We start from the raw sequence: 23,832 nt of genomic DNA, 5'->3' as shown, positions 1-23,832 counted from the left end.
CATGGAGGGGATAGGAAATTGGGGACTTCGATTGATATCACCAAATATACTAATTTTTTCTTATAAAAGCGACAATATATCCTTATTATTGCATTTAATGCCTTTCCCAACATACATGTCCTCTCATAAACAAAAGACGATACAAAATATTTAGATTGCTTGTGAGTATTCTCATTGAAATTTTCTTATATTAAAATCAATAATGTTTACAATGTTAAAATAAAAAGGAGTCTATAGACTCTTTAAATAATAAAGAAAAAAACGAAAGCGACGAGTTCATATCAAGTTAAAAATCACCACCACAGCATACAAAATGTCAAAATTATGGGATATTAAAGATCCAAAGAAAAAAATCACCTAAAAACATTTAATATAAAGTAGTACGAAGTTGGAGAAATGGTACACGATCAATTTTATTCCAAAGTAAGAGAAAATTACATGTACACATAATTAATATAACTGCTGAATTTGGTTTACCAATTAACATGACACCTATCATAATGTTAGATCCAAAATACCAAAAGCAGAACTGGCATACTATGCACCATTCACATTATGTAAACTAGAAAGATTAGAAAGCTAGGTGCCATATATCCTTTGGTAAACAAAATTCAGCAGACTTAGGTACAACAACTGGCTACTAGGAACTAAATAAAACAACAATTGAGAGGACGATGTCGTTTTGACCATATACATAGATATATATAGATCAATAACATTTTCTATTATTATGATCTCTTAATTATATATCCCCTACACTGTCCAAAGACGCATCAAACAACTACAGCGCAGGATTTAAAGAGTGAATGCTTCTTCTTCTTCTTTTTTCGTTTTTTGGCAAGAGATAGAGACAAAGCTTATAACATATATATATATATATATATATATTTATGTAGTTAGTGATATGTGTATAGTACTACCAGAAGAAGTTGCTCAAGGGAGATGGAGCATGAGAGTCCTCAAGATCATGGGATGGAGAATGAACATGTCTCCCCTCGTATGTCGTGATAACCATCCTCGGATCCTCTGCTAACCGCTCCACGCGTTTCTTTACGCGACAGTTATCCTGAGTGCAACGGTAATAACTTCTGCACAACATCGCCATCAATAACATTATTATTACTATACATTCATGCCTAACTACGTACATGTAGATTACTACTAGTCCGTAATCTATGTAAGTACTAGTTGATATTCGGTATAATAATAATAATCTCATGAGATAACCTAATATTTCTTCAAATTGTTGATTATACCTACGTACGTGCATGACAGTTCTTAGCCATGCAATCACAATAGGAATAAAACAATCCTTGATAAATTAGTATCCACAATCTACTATGTACGACTTCCGATCAAATCAGTACAGTCACCATAACTATTTTGTAGTCATGCCAAAGGAAAAAAGAGTAAATGAATATAAGTTCGAGTTTTCATGTATTTCTCAATTAAGAAAATTTTAGATATGCGAATCTAGCTGGTTAAAAAAAGAAGAGTAAAACATTAAAGCAAATAAAAAGTAACTTAAGCGCTCCCACATGTAGTCCCATATATCAAATCATAAAAGCCATAATAATGACTTATTGTGCTGCACAAGTTGTACATAAAGGGTAGAAAGAAAAAACGACAAATTAATTAAAATTAGGTCCCACATGATCAGGATTTAATCGAACACCATATAAGGTAATTATTTAGAATACTCAAGAACAAATAGTTAAAATAAAAGTAACTGCCAATGGAAATGGAAATGTATAAGATACTATGTTGATATTCTGCAATCATACTTAAAAATTAACGAATGACTTTAATTAATTCGAGTTCATTTACATGAGAGACAGAGTATGAACACCAATTAGATATGTACGTCCCAGACATTGCATAACAGACTAAGTAGATAATTGTAGACTAAGTAGTCTAAAAAAATCCAACCTTAAGTATATATTCAGAGTCTAGATATGGAAATTATGCCAATCACGTTAGTATAATCGAGACCATCAATTCAAAAAGACTTCAATATGCAATGATACTTTAACAATCATCAATTGATGACTATGATATGCGTAAATATATTTATACATATATAGGGTGAAACTATAGTGCAGCCTTTTTTTTGTATTTTCTACACCTCGATAATTTTTTTTCTAATTTTTTATATGACAGCGTGTATTGTAATAATTTAAGATTTCCTGCAAATTTTCAAAAAATTCCGAATAATTTATCATTTCAAAAACAAAATCCAATCAATTGAATTTTACACGTGTATACAAAAAAAAAAATAAACACGTATGCAACAAACTGTTTGAACCTTATTTTTGACACTACAAATTAAATTTACAGGATGTCTTAAATAACTATAATGTATACTGTCATGTAAAAAAATTAGAAAAATAATTATCAAGGTTTAGAAAATAACCCAAAAACTCAAAATGGCACCGTAGTCCTTATCCCTATAATATATATATATATATATATATATATATATATAAGGAGCTTCATAGGCAGAGACATCATTTTTGCCCCTACGGTAGGAGTATTTTCTAATTTCGATACTTAGAGAAATTATATCCCAATTTTTTTTGTATGACACCATAATAATAGTCATCCCACCAATTTTGAAGAAATTTCAAATAATTTACAGTGTTGTTATCAGAGTTCAAATAGTCTGGTTTCCACGCCTATAAAAAAATTAGTCACACATGCAATTGACTGTTTAAACTCTGATTTCAGCACAATAAATTATTTGGAATTTTCAGAAAATTGGCAAAATGCATATTATAACTTTAATGCAAACCATCATGGAAATAACAAATTAGGTTATAATTTTTCTAAGTGCCAAAAATAAAAAATGCTTCTACGATAGTGGCAAAAAGATGCCCTTATCACCTCAAATAAGAAGGAATGCTTGCCCAGTTATTGATCAGTTACCATCAATCTAAGAGTGAATGATTGTGTGTTTGCGTACACACACATCAATGCACATTGCTTTATTTGAATACTATTCGTGGGATCAAATAATTACAACCAATTCATCTATAATGTAAGTCACAAAAAGCAGATCATACAATGCACACATTCTATATCGTGAATTGCTAGTGATATATTGTAATGTTATTTAATTTGTTGACTCTAGTAGTACGTCAAGCATATATTATTTTTTACTTTTGTACATATATCTTTCTGCATTGTATTTATTCTATATAAGAATTTTATATATAGATAATATAAATATCGTTAATGTTTCTTTTGGCTTTTTCTTTTTAGCAGGAGCAAGGCGAGAAAATTGCTCAAGTACACAACGGATAAGAAAATAAGAAATTTTCCAACTTTTTGACTTATATGACTTTGAATAGTAATCCATATTGAACCCAATAATTACAGCAAGAGAACGCATGCATGAGGCCATAATAAATATGTAAGTATATAGTATATATGCTAATGAGAGTTATAATTAGGTAGGATTAACATATTCAAAAGATTCAATCATTTCTTAAGCATAGCATTCTTGACTTTTCTGAGATATAAGCCCTCCACTAAATAATTACACACCCTAGATTAAATTTAGTAGCCAACGAGCATATAATTACACTAATAATTCTTCATAATTCACAAGTAAAAAGACATGCAGCTCTGAAAATTGAGCTTTGACAGGTTATAATAGCTACCACATTATTCGTTTAACGTTTTATTAAATCTTACTTGGGAAGATAACATATATATATATATATATAGTAAATCTGCTATATTTATTATTTTTTTTATACGATGTATTGAGCTACACCTTTTTTATTTTTTTTCTGAGAGAGAATGTATTAAGCTACTTTACTCTTACATGAACACGTGACTCAATTTAATATTAAAGGTTTCGAGTCACTAGTTCACTTTTACTTCTATTATATTAATGCACACTAATAGTAATATAATAGGCCCCTTAATATTTTAGCTACATAATGTGATGATTAATTACCCACAATCCTAGCCATGGAGACGTAGTACCAATTTTATTCAGCTATATATAGATTATATATATATATATATTTGACATTTTGTCTATAATGTCTGGCATGGGTGATTTCCTTCAAACTTCCCCAGACTATACTTGTCCTCCATAATGCGGCAATGCGGAAACCTAAGAATTTTTTTAAATCAAAAGTTTCTACTGTACACTACACCATGATAATTAAAAAGATTTCTGGTAAGTTCTGACTACTTCTATAATAGTTTAATTATGCACATACTGAGTCCAAAAAAATTAATGTAAATCTTGTGATTTCCGTCATGTAATGAACAAAAAAATTAATGTCCCTTGTTATATATAATTGATCTTAACAAATAAAACGGCAGTAATATTGGTTATCTTTTCATGCCCATTTCGTCTTTCAAAGGTAATAATTAGTTCTTTCTATAGCTGATCATAATTATTACATTACCTTAAAATATTATTAGCTAGTGTTATGATCATGATCGAGATCAATGTTAAATATTATTCACACACACACACACACACATATATATATATATATATATATTTAACCAGCAAAAATTGATCTCCTGTGGGCTACAATATGCCTGTAAAGCCTAATGATAATAATGATAACTACAGCAATAATGAGAGAGAGAGAGAGAGAGAGAGAGAGACAAAGAGGAAAGAAAGAAAGCAAGTGATCATGTAAAATATGGGGTACACAAAGGAGTATAAAAATCAAATGTGATCAAAAGCTTTATTCTTGAAAGATGAAAAAGAGAGACCAATACCAAGTAAAATGTGATGAATTAATGTTAATGGTGTAGAGTTGTTATTATTATAAATTAATTAATTAATTAATTAGTTACCTGGGATGCTGTGTGTTCTTGACCACTTTCTGTCCGTACTTTCTCCACTTGTAACCATCATCAAGCACATCAACCTCGCTCATGGTCTTAAAGCAAAACCTTGGTTCTCTTACTTTTCTTCTCCCCTTTATCTTCTTCATCTTCATCGTTGAAACCCCAATATGGCGATGATGATCATGATATTGATGATCTAACTCTCCCCCACTTATAATACTCGATCTCTTGCTTCCCAAGCAGTCATTCACCTCACCCCATGACCTATATATACATAAAAACATCATAAATATATTGCAGGCTGTTCTATGTATTGCATGACCTAAAATATAAAAAGGTTTAAAAGTAAATAATAAGGGTTTCGATTTATAATTACCATAGATTTGCGGTTGATCTCTGCAAAGAAAGGAGTTGGGGTCCTGCACCGTAATGATTATTATGATCAGATAAATTAAAGTCTTGATCATGATGCTGATGATCTTTTTGCTTAGAATAATTAGCCGTAGCAGTAGTGCTTAGGGACGAGAGTAGGGTTTCAGACATATTATTAGAGGAAGGCAAAAAGGTAGTAGTTGTAGAAGAAGGAGAAGAAGATGATGAGAAATTTTTAAGGCAACCTAATGGTGGGATTAGGGTCAGGCAACTGCTGTTTGGAGCAAAAGAAAAAAAACTCAACAGCGCTGGTGCTTCTTGATCCTCAAACAACCCTTGGTTCAGCATGGCCTGGGACGTCGACGCCATCAATTTCAATCTCTCTCTCTCTCTCTCTCTCTCTCTCTCTCTCTCTCTGGTGAAAGATCGATGTGCACAAGATCTGAACGAAAGAAGATAAGAGGTTTTTAGGTTCTTTCTGTAAGAGAATGATCTCTATATAATGGAAGACATAAACAAGAGAAAAGAAACACTTCTGGGCTAGAGGAATACAAAAGCAGGGAGCTATATATGGCTATGCAGTCTAGATCAATAGCATCCTATATAGCTAAGAAGCTAGTAGGAAGGTCTCTTTCAAATTCTACACAAAGACGATTAGACACAGAGAATTTTGCCAAGACTTGAAAGTAACCAAATACCTAAATATATGTAATGACCAACCGCTTTTGTTTATAGATATATAATATCTTTCTCTTTCTTTCTTTCTTTTTTTTTTTTTTTGGTCTGTTTTTATTTACCCTTATATATTTTCTTTCGTTCTCCTGACGAGAGATCAGTTAGAAGTAAAAGAATATTAAAAATATCAAATACTAGAATCCATTATGTTTACAGGACAATATATATTAAAGTGAAAAGAAGAAAAAGAAATATAAGTGATGATACATGAAACAAATAACTACTAAAAGAAGTGATTCTGTAACATTCAAACTGAAAGTTGGTGTGTAGGGTTTTTGGAGTGAAATATATACATATAAAATATGCGTGTGTATATATAATAAAAGAAAAAAGTGAAAACATTTGACCTGAAAGTAGAGTACACAGAAAATCCGTGTCTCACATGGGTAGTGGAATTTTACTGTTTAGTTGTATCAAGTCAACAATAGACGACAAAGAGGTATCTGCGTTTATGCCAGGTAACCTTACAAAAGTATGAAACTACTGTCGTTCGTGTGCGCTGGAAAGATTTGTACTACTTACTTGCCGGTCATACGTGATATTCTTAATTATATCAACTTTTTTTATAGTTTTACAATTTCATATATACTACTGCTTAATTTTGTCCTCACTTTTTCTCTTTCTTTTTTATTCTCCCACTCAAAGTTAAATGTACTATTTTGCATTTTTACACTCTTATTTAATTATTTATTTTAAAGTGGTAGAAATTATTGTCTTTAAAAATGTAAAAAAAAAATGGTAGACATTGACTTAGACTTGGTTTACTTTGATTAGTAATCCTTTCTAATATTTATACATGCCCTTTATTTGGTAGTGTAGATTTGTGAAGAAACAGATGTGGGAGGAGATAAAAATCATCATATTTACAAATATAAATATATCACTTTATTGTAATTATTCCTATTTATATATATATACTAGAAACAAACAACGTGCAGAACACATTTATTTAATTTTATTTGTATAATTTTTTAATTATATTTATCAAATTTATATCATTGTTATATAAATAGTCCAAATAAAAAAATAATATAAACATATTAAATAAAAAATTAAACAAAAACATTATTTACCATTTTTTTAAAATATATATAATATGGTAATTTTTTTAAACATAAATAATAACTTTTTCAATAAAAATTAAAATTATATATTATATATTATTATTATATTTAAATTTATATTGATATAAGTATTAAATATCTAGTTTTGTATTAAATATTATTATAATAATAATATTTTATAATATTTAAATTCATAGTAATATAATTAGTAAAAAAATAGGAATATATATTATTATCATAATAATATTATATAACATTTAAATTTATATTAATATAGTTATTAAATATCTAGTCTTGTATTATATATTATTGTAATAATGATATTTTATAACATATTTGAATTTGAATTTATATTAATGTAATTATTATATATACAGTCTTATATTAAATATTATTATAATGATGATATTTTATAATATTTAAATTTATATTAATATAATTGATAAATATTTATTTTGAAGTTAATTTTAAAGGTATATTTCGTTAAATATTTAGAATATTTCGTTACAGTTAACAAAACAAACCGTTAAAATCAATAATTTTCGTTATCTACACACTTATTATATAGAAGAGATAAGAGAGCTAGATACCAAACAAGGTGGATTATAATGGTTTGCCAAGGAAAATTTGGGTATTTATGTATAGTGGAGGTTCCTATATCCAAAAAATATCATCATTCACCAACATTCCAAAATAATGCTACTATTTGTTTGGTTTCCAAAAATACCATTTTCATTTTTTTAGCATTCATCTCTCTCTCTCTCAAGTCACCATTTGATTCTTTGGAGAGTCATGGCAGCCACCACAAAACTATCATCACCACCAAATTTCTTTGAAAAAACGTCCCCAACTTTGACATCCTCCTCCCTTTTTTCTTCTCTCTTTCTTCTTCTCTCTTAAAGTATCCATGGGGACTAAAATTAAATGCCCCATGATAGTTTTTAATGATATAAAACTTAAACCCACTAAAAGTTCAATTAAGACACTAATTTATGTATTTCAAATAGATCTGTCATGATTTTTTACAATTTTTTTTTACAATTTTTTAGATATGAAACGTAAAAATTTGCAGAAAACTTCATATTCCTCGATACACCTTGATGTGCCTCGATGCCCAGCTCGATGGGCCCTTAAAAATCATGATTTTCATGAAAAAAAAATTATTTGCCTCGATGCCACCTCGACACAACTTGATGCAATTCATATAAAGTGCATAACTTTTCACTCGGGTGTCCGTTTAAGGTGAATTTTTTTTTAATTTGGGTATTTTCTTTTTTGTGATCTACACGTCGGAGATGTGTACATACACATTTGAGAAGTTTAAAGCTTGAAAACATTCCCAATTTGAAAATATAGGGGTATTGTTTTCAACTTTGGGGTATTTTCAAGCTTTCAAAATCCCAAATGTGTGTATACACATCTTACATGTGTAGATCTCAAAAAAAATATCCAAATTAAAAAAATCACCTAAAACGGACACTCGAGTGAAAAGTTATGCACTTTCTAATTGCATCGAGGCATGTTTTGGTAAAAATCATAATTTTCATGAGAAAAATCCATCTACCTCGACATGCCTCGACATGCCTCGACATACCTCGATGCAATTCTTAGAAAGTGCATAACTTTTCACTCGGGTGTTCGTTTTAGGTGATTTTTTTTTAATTTGGGTATTTTTTGAGATCTACACATGTAAGATGTGTACACACACATTGGGGAATTTGAAAGCATGAAAACATCCCAAAGTTCAAAACAATACCCCTATATTTTTAAAGTTGGATATGATTTTAATCTTTAAACTTCTCAAATGTGTATGTACACATCTCCAACGTGTAGATCACAAAACAATACTCAAATTAAAAAAAAAATAACTTAAACGGACACCCAAGTGAAAAGTTATGCACTTCCTATGAATTGCATCGAGTTGCATCGAGGTGTGTCGAGGCATGTTGAGGTGGCATCGAGGTGTATCGAGGCGGATATTTTTTTTTCATGAAAATCATGATTTTTAAAGGCCATTCGAGCTGGGCATCGAGGCACATCGAGGTATATCGAGTTTTTTGGAAACTTTTACGTTTCAGATATAAAAAAATTACAAAAACCATGCACATATCTATTCGAGATGTATAAATTAGTGTCTTAATTGAGCTTTTAATGGATTTAAGTTTTATATCATCAAAAACTATCATGGAGCATTTTATTTTAGTCTACATGGATACTTTAAGAGAGAAGAAGAAAGAGAGAGAGAGAGAAAAAAGGGAGGATGATGCCAAAGTTGGGGACGTTTTTTCAAAGAAATCTGGTGGTGATGATGGTTTTGTGGTGGCTGTCATGACTCTCCAAAGAATCAAAAAGTGGCCCGAGAGAGAGTGAGAGAAGAGATATAAAGGCTAAAAAAATAAAAAAAGGTATTTTTGAAACCAAGCAAATAGTAGCATTATTTTTTAATGTTGGTAAATGATGATATTTTTTTGGATATATGAACCCACACTATGCATAAATACACAAATTTCCTTTTACAAAAGATATTACATATACATAGGGAATTTCTTTGGTGCAACTCACAAAAAGAGGTGCACCGATGCACATCTTTTTGTTTGTACCCCGGAAACAGTTTTTGACACAATTTTTTTATAACTGTGTATATTATAGTTATTTAGAATACCATGTAAATTTAGAATGCCGAAAATAATGTTCAAACATATTGTTTTTCTTGCACCTAAAAATAATAATAACTTGTGCAACAAGTTGTTTGAATATTGTTTTCGATACTCTAAATTATTTAAAATTTTCTAAAAATTTACACAATATTTTAAATAATTACAAAATACATAATCATAAAAAAAATTAAGCCAAAAATTATTCACGAAGTACAAACAAAAAGAGGTACACGCAACTCTTTTTGTTAGTTGTATAGTAGAAACACCACATATATATATATATAAAATTTCTTGAAATATATATGTAGCATGAGAAGTTTGTGTGACCAGCGGTTACTCTAGATTAGGAATGTAGTTGGCTCCTCGTTGCAAGGATAAAAGTGATCAAAATGGTATCAATGCACAATAATAGAAAAGAAAATCTTTTCAAGGCAAAGTGGCATATCATCCAAGTGAAAAATTTATCATTCACTACCAAAATCTTTCAAAAAAGGGATAAAAAAGACACAAAGGGCTTTACATATAAATATTTCCATGATTATTTTCTAGGGATTCTTTTGAAATTAATTTATTTTTCTCCTTCTCGGGTTTCTTTTTGGTGCAACAAAAACAAATATCAGAAGGCAATGATGATGAATCTTGGGTGCAAATCTTTCTCCTTTGCATCGGCGGTGAAGTTATCATTATGGTTTTTGTGTAAGAGGTTTTATTTGACTTTTGCAGAAAATAAAAAATAAATAAATAATTAAAGAAATGAAAAAGCTTCTCACCTTTCTAATCTCCCTTTTCTAATCAACTTCTTTCTTTTTGGTTTTTATTTATTTATTTATTTTCGTTAGGAGTTTTATTTGGCACTTTACTCATATCTAACCCCCCATTTCCCATTTCCCAAATCCCAAACCATACCCCATGATACTGCTATCATCAATTTAATTAAGCTTTATAAAGTTAGATAACTTTTGTGTTTTTTTGTTTTATTTTGTTTTCCCATCAGTTAAAATATCTGTGTGGACCAAGTTTACATTGTTGAGATATACCTATGTTGATTGCATAATTTTTTTTAGCCCATCGATCAGATTATTACTATTAATAATTGTGTGCTTTTTGTACTTCATCCGTTTGTTAAACTGATCAGATAAAATGATGAAGTAGTTCATTTAGGAAACTTAATTTTCATCAATCATATTACCTAATTGTGTGTCTTTGCTGGAGGAAGAAACCTAGTTATTTCATCTAGACCGCAGTATATTCAATAATACCAGAAATAATATTTTAACCGCAGTTAATTTATTTTTTTACTTTTTTTTTTAAGACAAGTAACGTTTGATCGTGGCTCTTCTTGCCCAATACTGCTAGGTAGCAATTTCTTGTTTAATGATCAGAGATTATTCATCAGCAATAATTAAACAAATTATAATGAGATGGATGTGTGCCTCCATTTGTTTCATTAATACAATTGCACAATATATACAGTATAAAATAAATCTTTTGTTTTGTTTCTTGCTCTCCCTTAAATTAACTAGCTCATAATGATATAATTATCCTCGATAGATTTGTGATCAGAAATTATATATGTTAACACTGGGGCAGTGTATTGCACGGGAACCTTCAAATTTATTTGTTTTTTATAATATTGTGAATTTAAAAAAAAAAATCTCTAAAATTGAGCAAAATATATCATGTACAGTCACCGGAAATAATTAAAAATTTAATATAGTCCCTAATTGATGTTATATGCTTCTGTCTTGTATTTATGTATGTGTGTTAATTTATTTTTAAAAAAAATTACCATGTAAAAAAAATCTACAGTACAACAAAGAATTATGTATGTATCATTTTCTTGTTTGCATGTCAAAACTAACAAGGCAACTTTAAGTGCATTTGGATGACCTTTCTTAATTACTAATTAACCTCCAAAGTAAAAAATGGACATAATTATTCTAAACAAACAAGAATTAGGGTTGCATAGTATAAAGATAAGAAATAAGTGCATAGATGAATATGATTTGACTTTTATTTACAAAGATAACATATAAATAATTATTTACACATATACGGTTTAGACTATCATAAATTATAAGTCTTTTATTTTTATTTTTTTCTCTTTCTTCAAATCTATCTATTCTTCTTTTTTCTTTCTTCTCCAAAATTTAAAAACAAAATTCTGACCACACTGTTGGTCGTTTGGGCACAATGGTGGTACAATCGTGACCTACTCTTCAAAGTGGTCATTTTGTTATGTGAGAAGTATAAATTTTTTCGCCACCGCTAAAAAAGATGACCGGAATTAAAAATAATATTTTAATTTCTTTTATATTTGGTTAACCAAAAAAATTCTTTTCTGTTTTGTTTATAAAAAAATAAAATAAAAAATAGAAATGTATATTCAATAATTGTAATAAGTAATTTATGTATTGTATTTAAAAAATAATTATGTAGTTACTTTTTAATTTGGTTAAATAAAAATTCATAATAAAAAACCAAAATGTATATTTTTTATTATAATACAAAAGTAATTTATTAGATTCTTTTTTGCTTGATTAATTACTAAAATAAATATTATTATTTACATGTAAGTTACATTAGTGACTACAAATTGAATTAAAACTCTTCATTAAAAAAAGTTACTATATAGTATACTAAAAGTAACATTTGATGATAAGTTATATATTAATTTGTTATAATTTATTGTAACTTATTAGTTACTAAAATAAGTTTAAAGGTAATGTAAAAGTATCTTAAATAATAAGACTATAGCCTAAAAAAAGACTAATAAGTATTTTAAGATAAAAATGTTTCAACAAAATAAAATGTAGAGGTAACCAAATTGTATATGAAATAATATATTTTTTTTTTGCGAAAAAGTAACAAATTGGTAACTTATCACCATTATAAGTAACTAAAAGATTACTTTTGAAAACCCAGAAAAATAGGAAATTCGGGTTTCGAGAATGTTCCCAAATCACGTATATTATTTTTGAAATCTAGTATTTTTTTTATGATGTGGGAAGACATTTTCATAAATAAATTTGTGTAGGTGATTTTTATAATTATTTCATGTTATATGTATATAATTGTGAAGATCTCTACATATAAACATATAGGGTAGTTCTCCGTTGTACTTCCTAAAAAGGGGCACGTCGGTGCACTCCTTCTAGTTTTAAGGGCTTGGGAAGTATTTTCAGTGCAAATTTTTTTATGGCGTTGTATATTTTAGTTATTTAGAGCATCTTGTAAAATTTCGAGAAATTCCAAATAATTTACAGGGTAGAAAACAAAGTTCAAATAGTTTATTGCACGAGTCACTATTTATTTTATGCGCATGGAATGTAACATGTTTTAATCTTATTTTTATGCTGTAAATTGTTCAAAATTTTTTGAAAATTTGCAGAATACTCTAAATAACTCCAATGTATCACGAAAATAACAAAAATTGCCAAAAATACTTCCCAAACAACAACAAAAACACCAAAAAATCACCACTATGCCTCATTTTAGGAGGAGCAGCTGAGAATCCTCCAAACATATATCTGCGAGTATTGTTTCTGTTAGGGCTTCTGTAGATCATTGCTTGCGTGGAGCTCACTTCACCATGACGTCACGGTGCTACGTAACCCTGGGAATAATGTCTTGCTTCAACTAAAGCAACCTAATTTGTATAATATTCAACTTTTAAAAATAAATAAATAAAAAAAAGTTTTTTTCCTTTTGGCTTTAAGTTGGAGGGTAGGACATTGGGGTGGCAAACAAACATCATTTCATTTTGTCTCTGTTTATTATAGGTGCTCATTACCCCCATATTACCTCCATATTTTCAGCTTTCATATTTCAACTTTTTTCCTAACTTTGGCTCCTATTTTCTTTTTTATTCAAATTTAAATATTTAAACAGAAAAAGAAAGAAGAACAAAGCAATAATTTCTCTTGCAATATCTTCTCATCAAAATATTAGATACATGCATGCAATTTGGCCACTACAATATTTTGTGTGGTTAATAATTTGAGCAATAATTATACAATATAAAAGTGTAGCAATATATATAAATATAATAGGTGTATAATTCTATACATATTATCTCTCTAGCTAGCTTTTTTTAACTAATCAGCACATAATCCAAATCCAAAAGCCTAGTACATGGAGGCCTAGCATGTATGTGATGATGATGTCCCATAAAAACTTATTAGTCACTGATTTGATTGTATATGATTTCAAAAAATTAAACTCTCAGCAATATCTTTTCTTATTTATATTCGAGGTGATTTCACAATCCTTGGACGTCTACTTGCCTCCACTTTATTATGAAGGTAGTTTTTTTTATGATTATGAAATGAAAAAATGAATAATTTCCCAATGAATACTGGCATTTAAATTTATTTTTTTTTAAATTAAATATTAATCAAGCTAGCTAGCCATTATTAAATATCTCTTATCTTTTAACGTGGGGCCTCGCAGGTGTCAGAGAAGTAGTACCGTGAAATGGAACGCTCAACACTATATATCTCTCTATACATACAAATATATATTATATAATTTATTTGCATCAAACATCTTCACTTTTCCCTTCAAATTTTATGTGAAGAAAAAAAATAATTTAATATTAGAAATCTAAGTTCAGAATAATGTATTCACAAAATTTTAGTTTTTAAACATAAGATATTTGAATAAAAAGTAAAAAATTATTAACAATGCTAACTTTTTAGAAAATTATTAATTTAAATGAAAAAATTTAAAGATTTATAATATTTTGGATCCTTTTATTTTAGTTTAATTCCACAATAAATTTTCAATTTTTCAAAATATATTTTTAAACTATTTATTTTGTTAAATAGTTAAAAAAAACATATGAATCTAAATTTGCCCTCAAATTTTATTTATGGTGTCACGATTTTTGACAAATAATTATATTTGAAAATATCTTAACTAAACACTAATTCAAACGGAGGGAAGGTGGCGTTGGCCCTCTCAAAATTTTGAAAAAAAAATTATTTGTATTCTTTTACAATAATCCTTAATTTCTTTAAAAATTATGTAATTACCCTTCAAAAAGATTCTTTTTGTGTATTGGCTACCTTTAGGTAAGTTGTTGCCTCCATCTTTGAGTTTATGAAACCATTTTTTTCCATTTGGAAAAATAGAAGTTTCAAAAATATATTTTTTAAAATATAGAATTTATCCTAGAATTAAGTTAAAATACATTCAAAATAATATAAACCCAAAACTTAATGTTGAAAACCTAAGTGTAAAAAGTCTTCATAATTTTTACGTTCGAAGAGCAAATTAATATAGTACATGATTGAAGTATTTCTAGCACGAATTTTTATCTCGACATTTTATTGTTAATAAGCACATAATTAATAGATTAGGAATTTACTTTGCATCTTTACGAATACGATATTTGAGATATTCATACATAGCATAAACAAATTTTTTCCCACTTTTATTATTTTGAGTTATATATTTCAAATTCTAAAAAAAAGTGGTATCCCCAATAAATAACAGTCTCCTTTTCTAAAAAAATTCAATAAATAATTTTAGCATAATTAATTTATATAGGGTTTATATTTTTTTAGATCTTGTATTTTGTCTCATTACTTCACTATAAGAAAATAACTCTACATCGACGACATCTATTTCAACGATGCTAAAGTTGTCACTGTATGCAGTCGAAATCTACGAAAAATTCTTTTTTATTTATTTATTAAAATAAATAAGCTATAGCGATGACATGTCGTCGTTATAAGGTCGTCAACAACACACAACTAGGCCCTCCAAATTCTTAGTATCCTACAGCGACGACATGTCATCGCTATAGGGTACCATGAATTTGGAGGGAATAAGAGGTGTGAACTAACCCCAGTCTCGATGCGTCGCAATACACAACAAACTTGTCCTAATCAGAAGAGAGACTTAGCACCAGAGCGGTAATCAACCATCGCTTCAATTCTTGGAAACTATTCTCACATCTGTCTGACTACACGAACTTCAGGTTCTTCCGTATCAACTTCGTTAATGGTGTAGCAATTTTTGAGAATCCTTCTATGAATCGTCGATAATACCCCGCCAATCCAAGGAAACTCCTAACCTCCGAGGAGTTCCTTGGCCTCGGCCAATCTCTAACTACTTCTACCTTGGCTGGATCTACCTTAATCTCGTCTCCACTGAAAATGTGACCAAGGAATGTCACATGCGGTAACCAAAACTTGCACTTCTTAAACTTGACATACAACCGGTGCTCTCTCAATCTCTGTAATACTAACCCAAGATGTTGCTCACACTCTATCTATGTGCGAGAGGAAACCAGGATGTCGTCAATGAAGACAATTATAAACTGGTCAAGATAATCCTTGAACACCCTATTCATTAGATCCATAAAATGTTGTTGGGCATTGGTCAACCAAAACGACATGACTAGAAACTCATAATGCACATACCTCGTGCGAAAGGTCGTCTTCGGAATATCCTCATCCTTGATCCTCAGCTGGTGATAACCAGATCGAAGATCAATCTTCAAGAATATTGTCTTACCCTGCAACTAATCAAACATGTCATCTATCCTCGGTAGTGGGTACTTGTTCTTAATAGTCAGCTTGTTCAAATATCTGTAATCTATACACATCCTCAAGGTCCTATCCTTCTTCTTCACAGACAAAACTTGAGCACCCCACGATGAGAAGCTAGGCCTGATAAATCCTAGGTCTAATAACTCCTGTAATTGCACCTTGAGCTCTGTCGGAGCCATTCTGTATGGTGCCCTCGACACTATTTTGTACTTGGTGCTAACTCAATGACGAATTCAATCTCCCAGTGTGGTGGAAGTCCCGGTAAGTCCTCAGGAAACACATCTAAGAACTCACACACCAATCTGATCTCCTCTGGTCCCACAATTATGACCCTATTGGTATCCGCCACACTAGCTAGGAACCTTATACAACCTCCTTGTAATATGTATTTATCCCTCAATGTTGATATCTTGGGAATGCGGGGTCCATACACAGTACCAACAAAAATGAAGGAGTCCTCACCCTCAGGCTCAAAAGTCACCATCTTCTTCTTGCAGTCTATAGTCGCCCCATACCTAACTGTCCAATCCATTCCCAAAATCATGTCAAAGTCATCCATACCCAACTTAATCAAGTCCTCTGATAGTTCCACATTGTCCACCATCACTGGCAATGACCTAACCCATCTCCTAGAAACTACCAGCTCCCATGTAGGCAATAAAGTCCTGAATCCCGCAATATAATAATCACAGGGCCTAAACAATCTATCAATCACTTTGCTAAAACACAAATGAATGTGTAGCACCAGAATCAATCAATATAGTATAAGGAGTGTCAGCACTAGAAAGTTGACCTGTCACCACCGAGAGATTAGCCTCAACCTCTGCCCGAGTCAGAGCGAACACTCGAGTTGGAGTCAAGCTGTCTACCTTCCTTGGTTCTTCTTTCTTCAAATTTGGGCAGTCCTTCTTGAGATGTCCAATCACCCCGCACAAGTAACATGCTTTTTCCCGACATTTGTCCAAATGGCGCTTCCTACACCTGGCACACTTTGGGTAACTCCTCCATGTCTCACTACTACCCTAGCGGCTGCATTAGACACCCCGGCCCTTCCTACAGGACCGACAATGGTCGAGGTGTCAGGGGTCTTCCTCTTCTGATCACTAGGGATTTCGCCCCTACCAGATCCTACAAATGGAGGCACTGCCCTCCGAACATCACGTTGTGCACCACTATCCCTCCATATCTTATTCTCCGCCTCCTCAACTGTGAGGGCAACAACCTGGGCATAAGTAGTCTCCACAGGTACTGATGTAATCCGCACATCCTGGGCTATCATAGCATTCAGCCCCTAAAAAAATTTGTCTTGCCTGGCTACATTTGAAGGCACTAGATCAGGTGCAAACTTTGTCAGCCTATCAAATTTAAGAGCATACTCAATAACTGCATACCACCTTATACCAAACTGGTAAACTTGCCCACCTTCGCTATCCTAACGACATTGTTGTAGTACTTCTGGTTGAACAAGTCTCTGAACTTGTCCCAACTCATGGTAGAAACATCTCGAGTCTAGGATGCCACCTCCTACCATATACGGGCATCATCTCGGAACATAAAGGTGGCACAAGCCATTCTGTCATTACCTACCACCCTCATAAAATCCAAGATGGAGGTAGCCAGGCTCATCCACTGTTCAACCTTAAGTGGATCTGGTCCTCCCTCAAATATTGGAGGATGTTGTTTCTTGAATCTCTCGTACAACGGCTTACGACTGGTGCCACGATAGGTGGCAAGTCTGGTGTCGCGTTCCCTGACGGAACCTGCTATCTCAATAAATGAATTTCTTCCTCTTGACTCTGAAGTTTGGCTTGCATATCAGCAAGCATCTGCTGCCAATTCTTAGGGACTGGCAGAGGGTTCTAATCTTGGTTATCATATCTAGCCTCGATCTCAGCGTCGGCTAGTCAAAATGATCGCCTTGGAGGCATAACTCTCCAAGTATATCTGCAATCAACGACTCGAATGATTAGGCAATGATAACAGTTTTTTTTTTTTAAGTCACCCCACGGTCCAATTCCAACAATCAAGCAAAATATGCAATCACAATGCTAACAGCCATCCTAATGATACTAACATACAGTATCATTGCTAATAAGCATGCCTTTTCGCGTACACATAACAGTCAAGGGCCAGGCCCTATAAGTATATCTCATGCTTCCTATTAAACAGGTGGATAAGATATTGACTGCCTTTTTCGCTGCCAACTTACTCTGAGAGATTAAAGAAAAAACAAGGAAAGAACACAAAGTTTTACGTGGTTCAAGCTATAAAAGAGCCCTAATCCACGAGTCTCTATTATTTAGTGAGCTTGAAGCTTGTAGTAGCAAGCTTCAATGGTGATTTCCAGGCAGCGTTTATTTTACACTGAGCACAGAGTTTCTCTCTCTAAAAAATCGAACCCTCTGCAAGGAGATACCCCAGCCCTATTTATAGAGGCTGCGGTCATTAATGTTAATCATCTCTCATTAATAACAGATTCCCCCATCTTGGGGTATTAATGTTAAGTTAATACAAAAAGGGTCATACTAAAATAAAGACTATGGCCCACACGGAATCTGCGGGTCCCATTGCAGAAAGTCACACACCAACTTTATTGGGAACATATTTGTGACTGTCAAGGAGCGGCACACGTTTTCCCATGTCAGGCGGCGTTATGGGAAATGTCGATTGTCGAGTGTACAAACTCGACACTACTAATCGAGGCTCACCAAAAGTTGTCAGATGATCCTTTCGAGGCCCACACCAGTAGTGACTAACACCTGGCATCAATTCTAGGCCCGAAGACCGGAGTCCTGGACTTGGGGAATGGCTGAGTGAGAAGGGCCCCTCGGAGTGTGACCTGACCTGGAGACATCCTCTCCCCGAGGGAAAACCTCAGGACATGGCCTCACCTGGAGGTATCCATGCTTCGAAAACTAGCTCAGGACATGGTCTCACCTGCAGACATCCTCGCTTTAAGGGAAGAACTTGGGGCGTGGCCTCACCTGGAGACATCCACTACTTGGCTAGACTGGACTTCATTGAAGAACTCGAACCCCAAGGACTTCATGGCCTGTTGCTAATTACTCCTAATTTCCACGTGTCGGACGACCAAAACACGGACAACATAAGGCATTTATATTTCATTTGAGCAGTTAAACATGTAATCACATATATAGTTACCGAACCCTGAGTCGAGCTTGTCCTTAGCAGCGAGTGTAAAAGCCCAGCCAGTCTTCAGGAACCCTTAAACCTAGACCGCTCTGATACCAAGTTGTAACACCCTGGATAGCCAACCACTACACTGTGTATTTTAAATAGTGCTAGACCTGCTGATTAAGTCATTTGGTTATAAACGTGTAACTAAGGATAATTACTGGATTAGGGTTTAAAGAATTTAATCATAGGAATAATTTTTTTCATTAAAAAGTTGAGTCTATACATGGGATCCCAGAAACAAGTGTTTAGAAGGCATTTACAACTCCCAAAAATAATTACAACGTAAGCCAGCCTAAGCGGCAAAATCACTTGTAGATCCATCGGTTGTGGCGGTCGAGCAGCTACAAATAGAGCTGTAAATGTGGGCCGGCCCAGCCCGTATTTCAATTCGTGCAGGGCCGAGCCGGCCCTTATTTGAAAGAGTAAGCCCAGCACAGCCCATAGGCCCGGCCCATGTCGTGCCGTGTCGAGCCAGCCCACTTTCCTTATTTGGGCCCACTTTTTGGCACACTTTTAGGCCCATTTTATTATTGCCAAAAAATGTGAGGATGGGGAATTGAACCCTCCACCTCCTCTTTAACAATCAATGGACTCAACACCAATCCAAATACATTTCTTTGTTTAAATTATAGTTTTAGATATTTTTATATAATTTTTAACAATACTTTACCAAAAATTATATCAAAGATAATTATTAGAATTTGAATACCTGCTAATAAATGCTAAAAATTTTAACTCACAAATCTTAAAATAAATTAATATAATTATAAAATATAAACATTGAGAAAAATAATAGACTTTTATTATCATTTTAATTTATAGATAATTGACAAATAAAAATTTATTATCATTATTAATGTCAAAATATCAGGCTTTTTATCGTGTCGTGCTTTCGGGCTAGTTTGTTCGTACTTTTGTGTCGTGCCTTCGGGCTTGTCACGTCGTGTCATGCTCAGGCCATGTCGTGTCGTGTTGTGCCAATTTTTAATTCGTTTCGTGCTTGGCCCAAGCCCATATTTTTTCATGTCGTGTCGTTTCGTGCTCGTGCCGTGCTAGAAAGCTCGACCCATATTTACAGCTCTAGCTGCAAATGTACACGTCGCCCCTAAAGCTCTCCAACTCATGGCTGGTCTAGCTCTCCCTTTACCTTACTTGCACCACATAGCACCTGTGAGCCAAGGCTCAACAAGAAAACTTAAATCGAAAAATTCAATAAGCAACATAAAATAAGCAATAAGCTTAGCAATAATAATCTGCTCAAACAAACACATAATTCAATTTAGAAATCAATGAGTTAGACAAATGCTATCAACATTTCTGAGTATTTAGGTGATATTTAGGCCTGACTCCCTTAGCTCGGACTTTCAGATTAAATAAAATCGAACGTATAGATTGTACAGTACACAATCAAATGCAGTATATACAAGCATGCCCAATCGAATAATCACATTTATAACCACAGTCATATTCATTTACATGGGTCTGAATCCCAACCACAACCAGGGTGTAGTTTTCATACCTCGAGTCCCGAGAAGAAAGTATAAGGCGGTCCCGAGCACGATCCCCATTCCCGAGTCGTAGTGGTATAACTTAGTCACAACGCAATAATGGATAACCATCAATCATTTAGACTATTTAAGAGCTTCAAGGTAAATTTCTAGCCTTTGGGATCTTGAATTCTACTAAACTGGGTAGTAGAATCCTTCCCGAGCCTTTAGATTTGAGTTCCCGAGCTTAAAAACCCTAATTGGCCAAAGTTCCTAATTTGAGCCGTAGCGCTCCTCAGAGGTGTCGCGGCCCTCTACAAGTCAGATAGCTCCCTAAGTCCATTTCCTAGACACATGTCGCGACGCAACCTACCCAGCGCCGCGGTGCTAAGGCGGTTCAGCGAACCCCCTTAGGCCTCTAAGTTCATGTGGGCCGCGACACTCCAAGAACAACGACGCATCGCGACCCTAAAAACTTAGAATTCTCAACACTTTTCCTACGTTTTCCCCGAGCCAAAATCACCAGAATTCACCCTAAACATGAACACAAACTAAAATTGAGTCTATAACTCTCAACAACACAGCATAGGCATCATTTATACCCCCAAAAACCAACCCAAAAGCCTTACCCATACTCAATTACCAAGGATAAAGTCTAAGCTCAGCCAAAACTTAAACTAGTAAAAGAATTCATCACAACATATAAGGGTCCTTACCTCAATTGATTGGATCTGACCTCAGCCTGCCTTGACCCCAATCTTAGCTCCAATTCACAGCTTTAATTCACAAGCTATCAGCTCAAGAATTCAAGGAACCCTAACCACTTCAAGGGAAAAGAGGAAACCGAGAGAGAGAAAAAGAGGATGAGAGTGTTTGTTTTTCCTTAGTTTCTAGGGTCCTATAGTCTAACTTAGTCCAACCAAGGCTTAGAAAAGGACCATAATGCCCCTCATCCAAGAGTTTCCCTTAATGCCCCCAAGGGCAAAACGGTCATTAGCCGCATTTCTTGCTAATCCTCAAATTGCACTGTAAATCCCCGATTAATCCCGACATACCCAAATAATCATTAAATAACTACCCATCATTCGATAAATCTCGACTACGCACTAAGTTCCCAAAATTCCCCTAAGCTTACCCCGAGCCGGGTATTGGCCCCAGTGTGACTTTTCTTCTAATCCTCTCTCTAGGATCGCCTCGAGCTGAATGTCGCAAATATATCTACATAATAATGTGGTCTCAATCATATAACACATATAATTACATTTATACCCTCAATATATCAAAATTACAAATGTGTATCATTAACAGAAACAGACCCATATGCATATTTAATGTACATAAAGATGCATAAATACTCATATCACCATATAAATCATGTATGCGACATAATCGCACATATATTCAATTAATTTCACAAATTCAAACATAAATACAATTAGGCCCTCCCGACACACTAATCAAGGCACTAAGCCTTATTAGCAAATTTGGGACGTTACAAAGAGGGTCGATAATGGCCAACAGTTGATGGCCTTACAAGCTGGCATTTGACCAGGTTATTCATTGTGGGATGACCTACAAAGGCACAGATGCCACATGCTCGATTAATTCATTCGTCGAGCCCAATAATATATCCATTGGGAGGATGCCCAAATTACAGCTTTCGTGGGACTAGTTTCTCTTCCAACTCCTACAGTCCCTACTGCCACAACTCCTGATCCCCAATTCTTGCCTTACACTCAAGTGCAAACGAGTGTTATGAGCACCCTGCAGTACAGTGTAGCTATTCCTCAAGCTAGCTAGAGTACCACTCCCACTGGATACGAAGCAACTCCCATTTGATTTAGTGCATTTGAACCTGCTTATAGTGTTGGAACAACTGCTCCCGCCCACTTAGCTGCACCCAACGAGGGCCCAAGCGGAAGTAAACGCGGGGGAAAACACAGGGGAAGTAAGAAATCAAATAGACTTGGGGCTCCCAAGAAAAAATACACTCCTTAGTTGTAATGACCCAAATTTCCTAATAAGGCTTAGGATCTTGATTAGGAGGCCAAGATGGCCATAATTGATTTATTATGTCATTAAATGATTATATGCATGATTATGTGAGTTATATTATTATATGATGATAAATGCATGCATATGGGTCCACTTTTCATTATAAGGGTATTTTGGTAATTTGGCCCGTTGAGGGCACATTGGTATATTTTCATGCGTGTTGGTGAATTATGGAGGAGGCCACATTATAATGTGGATTTTTTCGAGCTATTCGGCATGAGATGATCTTTGAATGCAAGTTAGCGGTTTGGTTATAATGGCGTTAATTTCCGGGCTCGGGGTGAGTCTCGGGGTAATTTGATGATTAGTACATTACTGGGAATTATAGGGTAATGGGATATGTTTTATTAGTATTTGAGAATATTAGGACTACCAGGAATTGGAGGATGTTAATTATAATTAACGAGATAGACGGGAAAAGACGATTTTGCCCTTGCTAGTTTTAAAGGAAATTATTTAACCTAGGGGCATTTTGGTCTTTTGACCAAAGGATATATTCAAAATAAGATGGATGTGGATTAAAGGAACCAAAAACAGAGCTTCTCTCCTCTTCCTCTCGATCATCTTTTTTTCTTCTTCTTCCTTTGAAATTTTGAAGCTCCATTTGAGGATTCAAGCTAGGGAATCAAGTCTTTAGGGTTTAGGATTGTGTTCAGCCAAGAGGGTCTAATCCTGAGTTTGAGGTAAGAAATTCAGCCATGAAATCTGTAATGCCCCAAATTTCCTAATAAGGTTTAGGACCTTGATTAGGAGGCCGGGAGGGCCATAATTGATTTATTATGATATTTAATGATTATATGCATGTTTATGTGAATTATATTATTATATGATGGTGAATGCATGCATATGGGCTCATATTTTAAATGCAAGGGCATTTTGG

The 23,832-nt window shown here is 33.3% G+C and overlaps 1 protein-coding gene across 1 annotated transcript; it reads right to left on the bottom strand.

Moving 5' to 3' along the window:
• Nucleotides 1-388: 388 nt before the first annotated feature.
• On the bottom strand, nucleotides 389-6,166 carry LOC133803552 (probable WRKY transcription factor 13). The gene is made up of 3 exons (XM_062241641.1): nucleotides 5,201-6,166; nucleotides 4,831-5,088; nucleotides 389-1,088 (listed from the first exon to the last, which is right to left on the bottom strand). The coding sequence occupies exons 1-3, from the start codon at nucleotides 5,563-5,565 to the stop codon at nucleotides 917-919; spliced, it is 795 nt and encodes a 264-aa protein (XP_062097625.1). The 5' UTR covers nucleotides 5,566-6,166; the 3' UTR covers nucleotides 389-916.
• Nucleotides 6,167-23,832: the final 17,666 nt, after the last annotated feature.

The sequence above is a fragment of the Humulus lupulus genome, chromosome 1, assembly GCF_963169125.1.
Source record: "Humulus lupulus chromosome 1, drHumLupu1.1, whole genome shotgun sequence".
Lineage (NCBI taxonomy): Eukaryota > Viridiplantae > Streptophyta > Magnoliopsida > Rosales > Cannabaceae > Humulus > Humulus lupulus.
The sequence above is the reverse complement of the archived record's forward strand: the minus strand, read 5'-3'. Positions and strand labels throughout refer to the sequence as shown.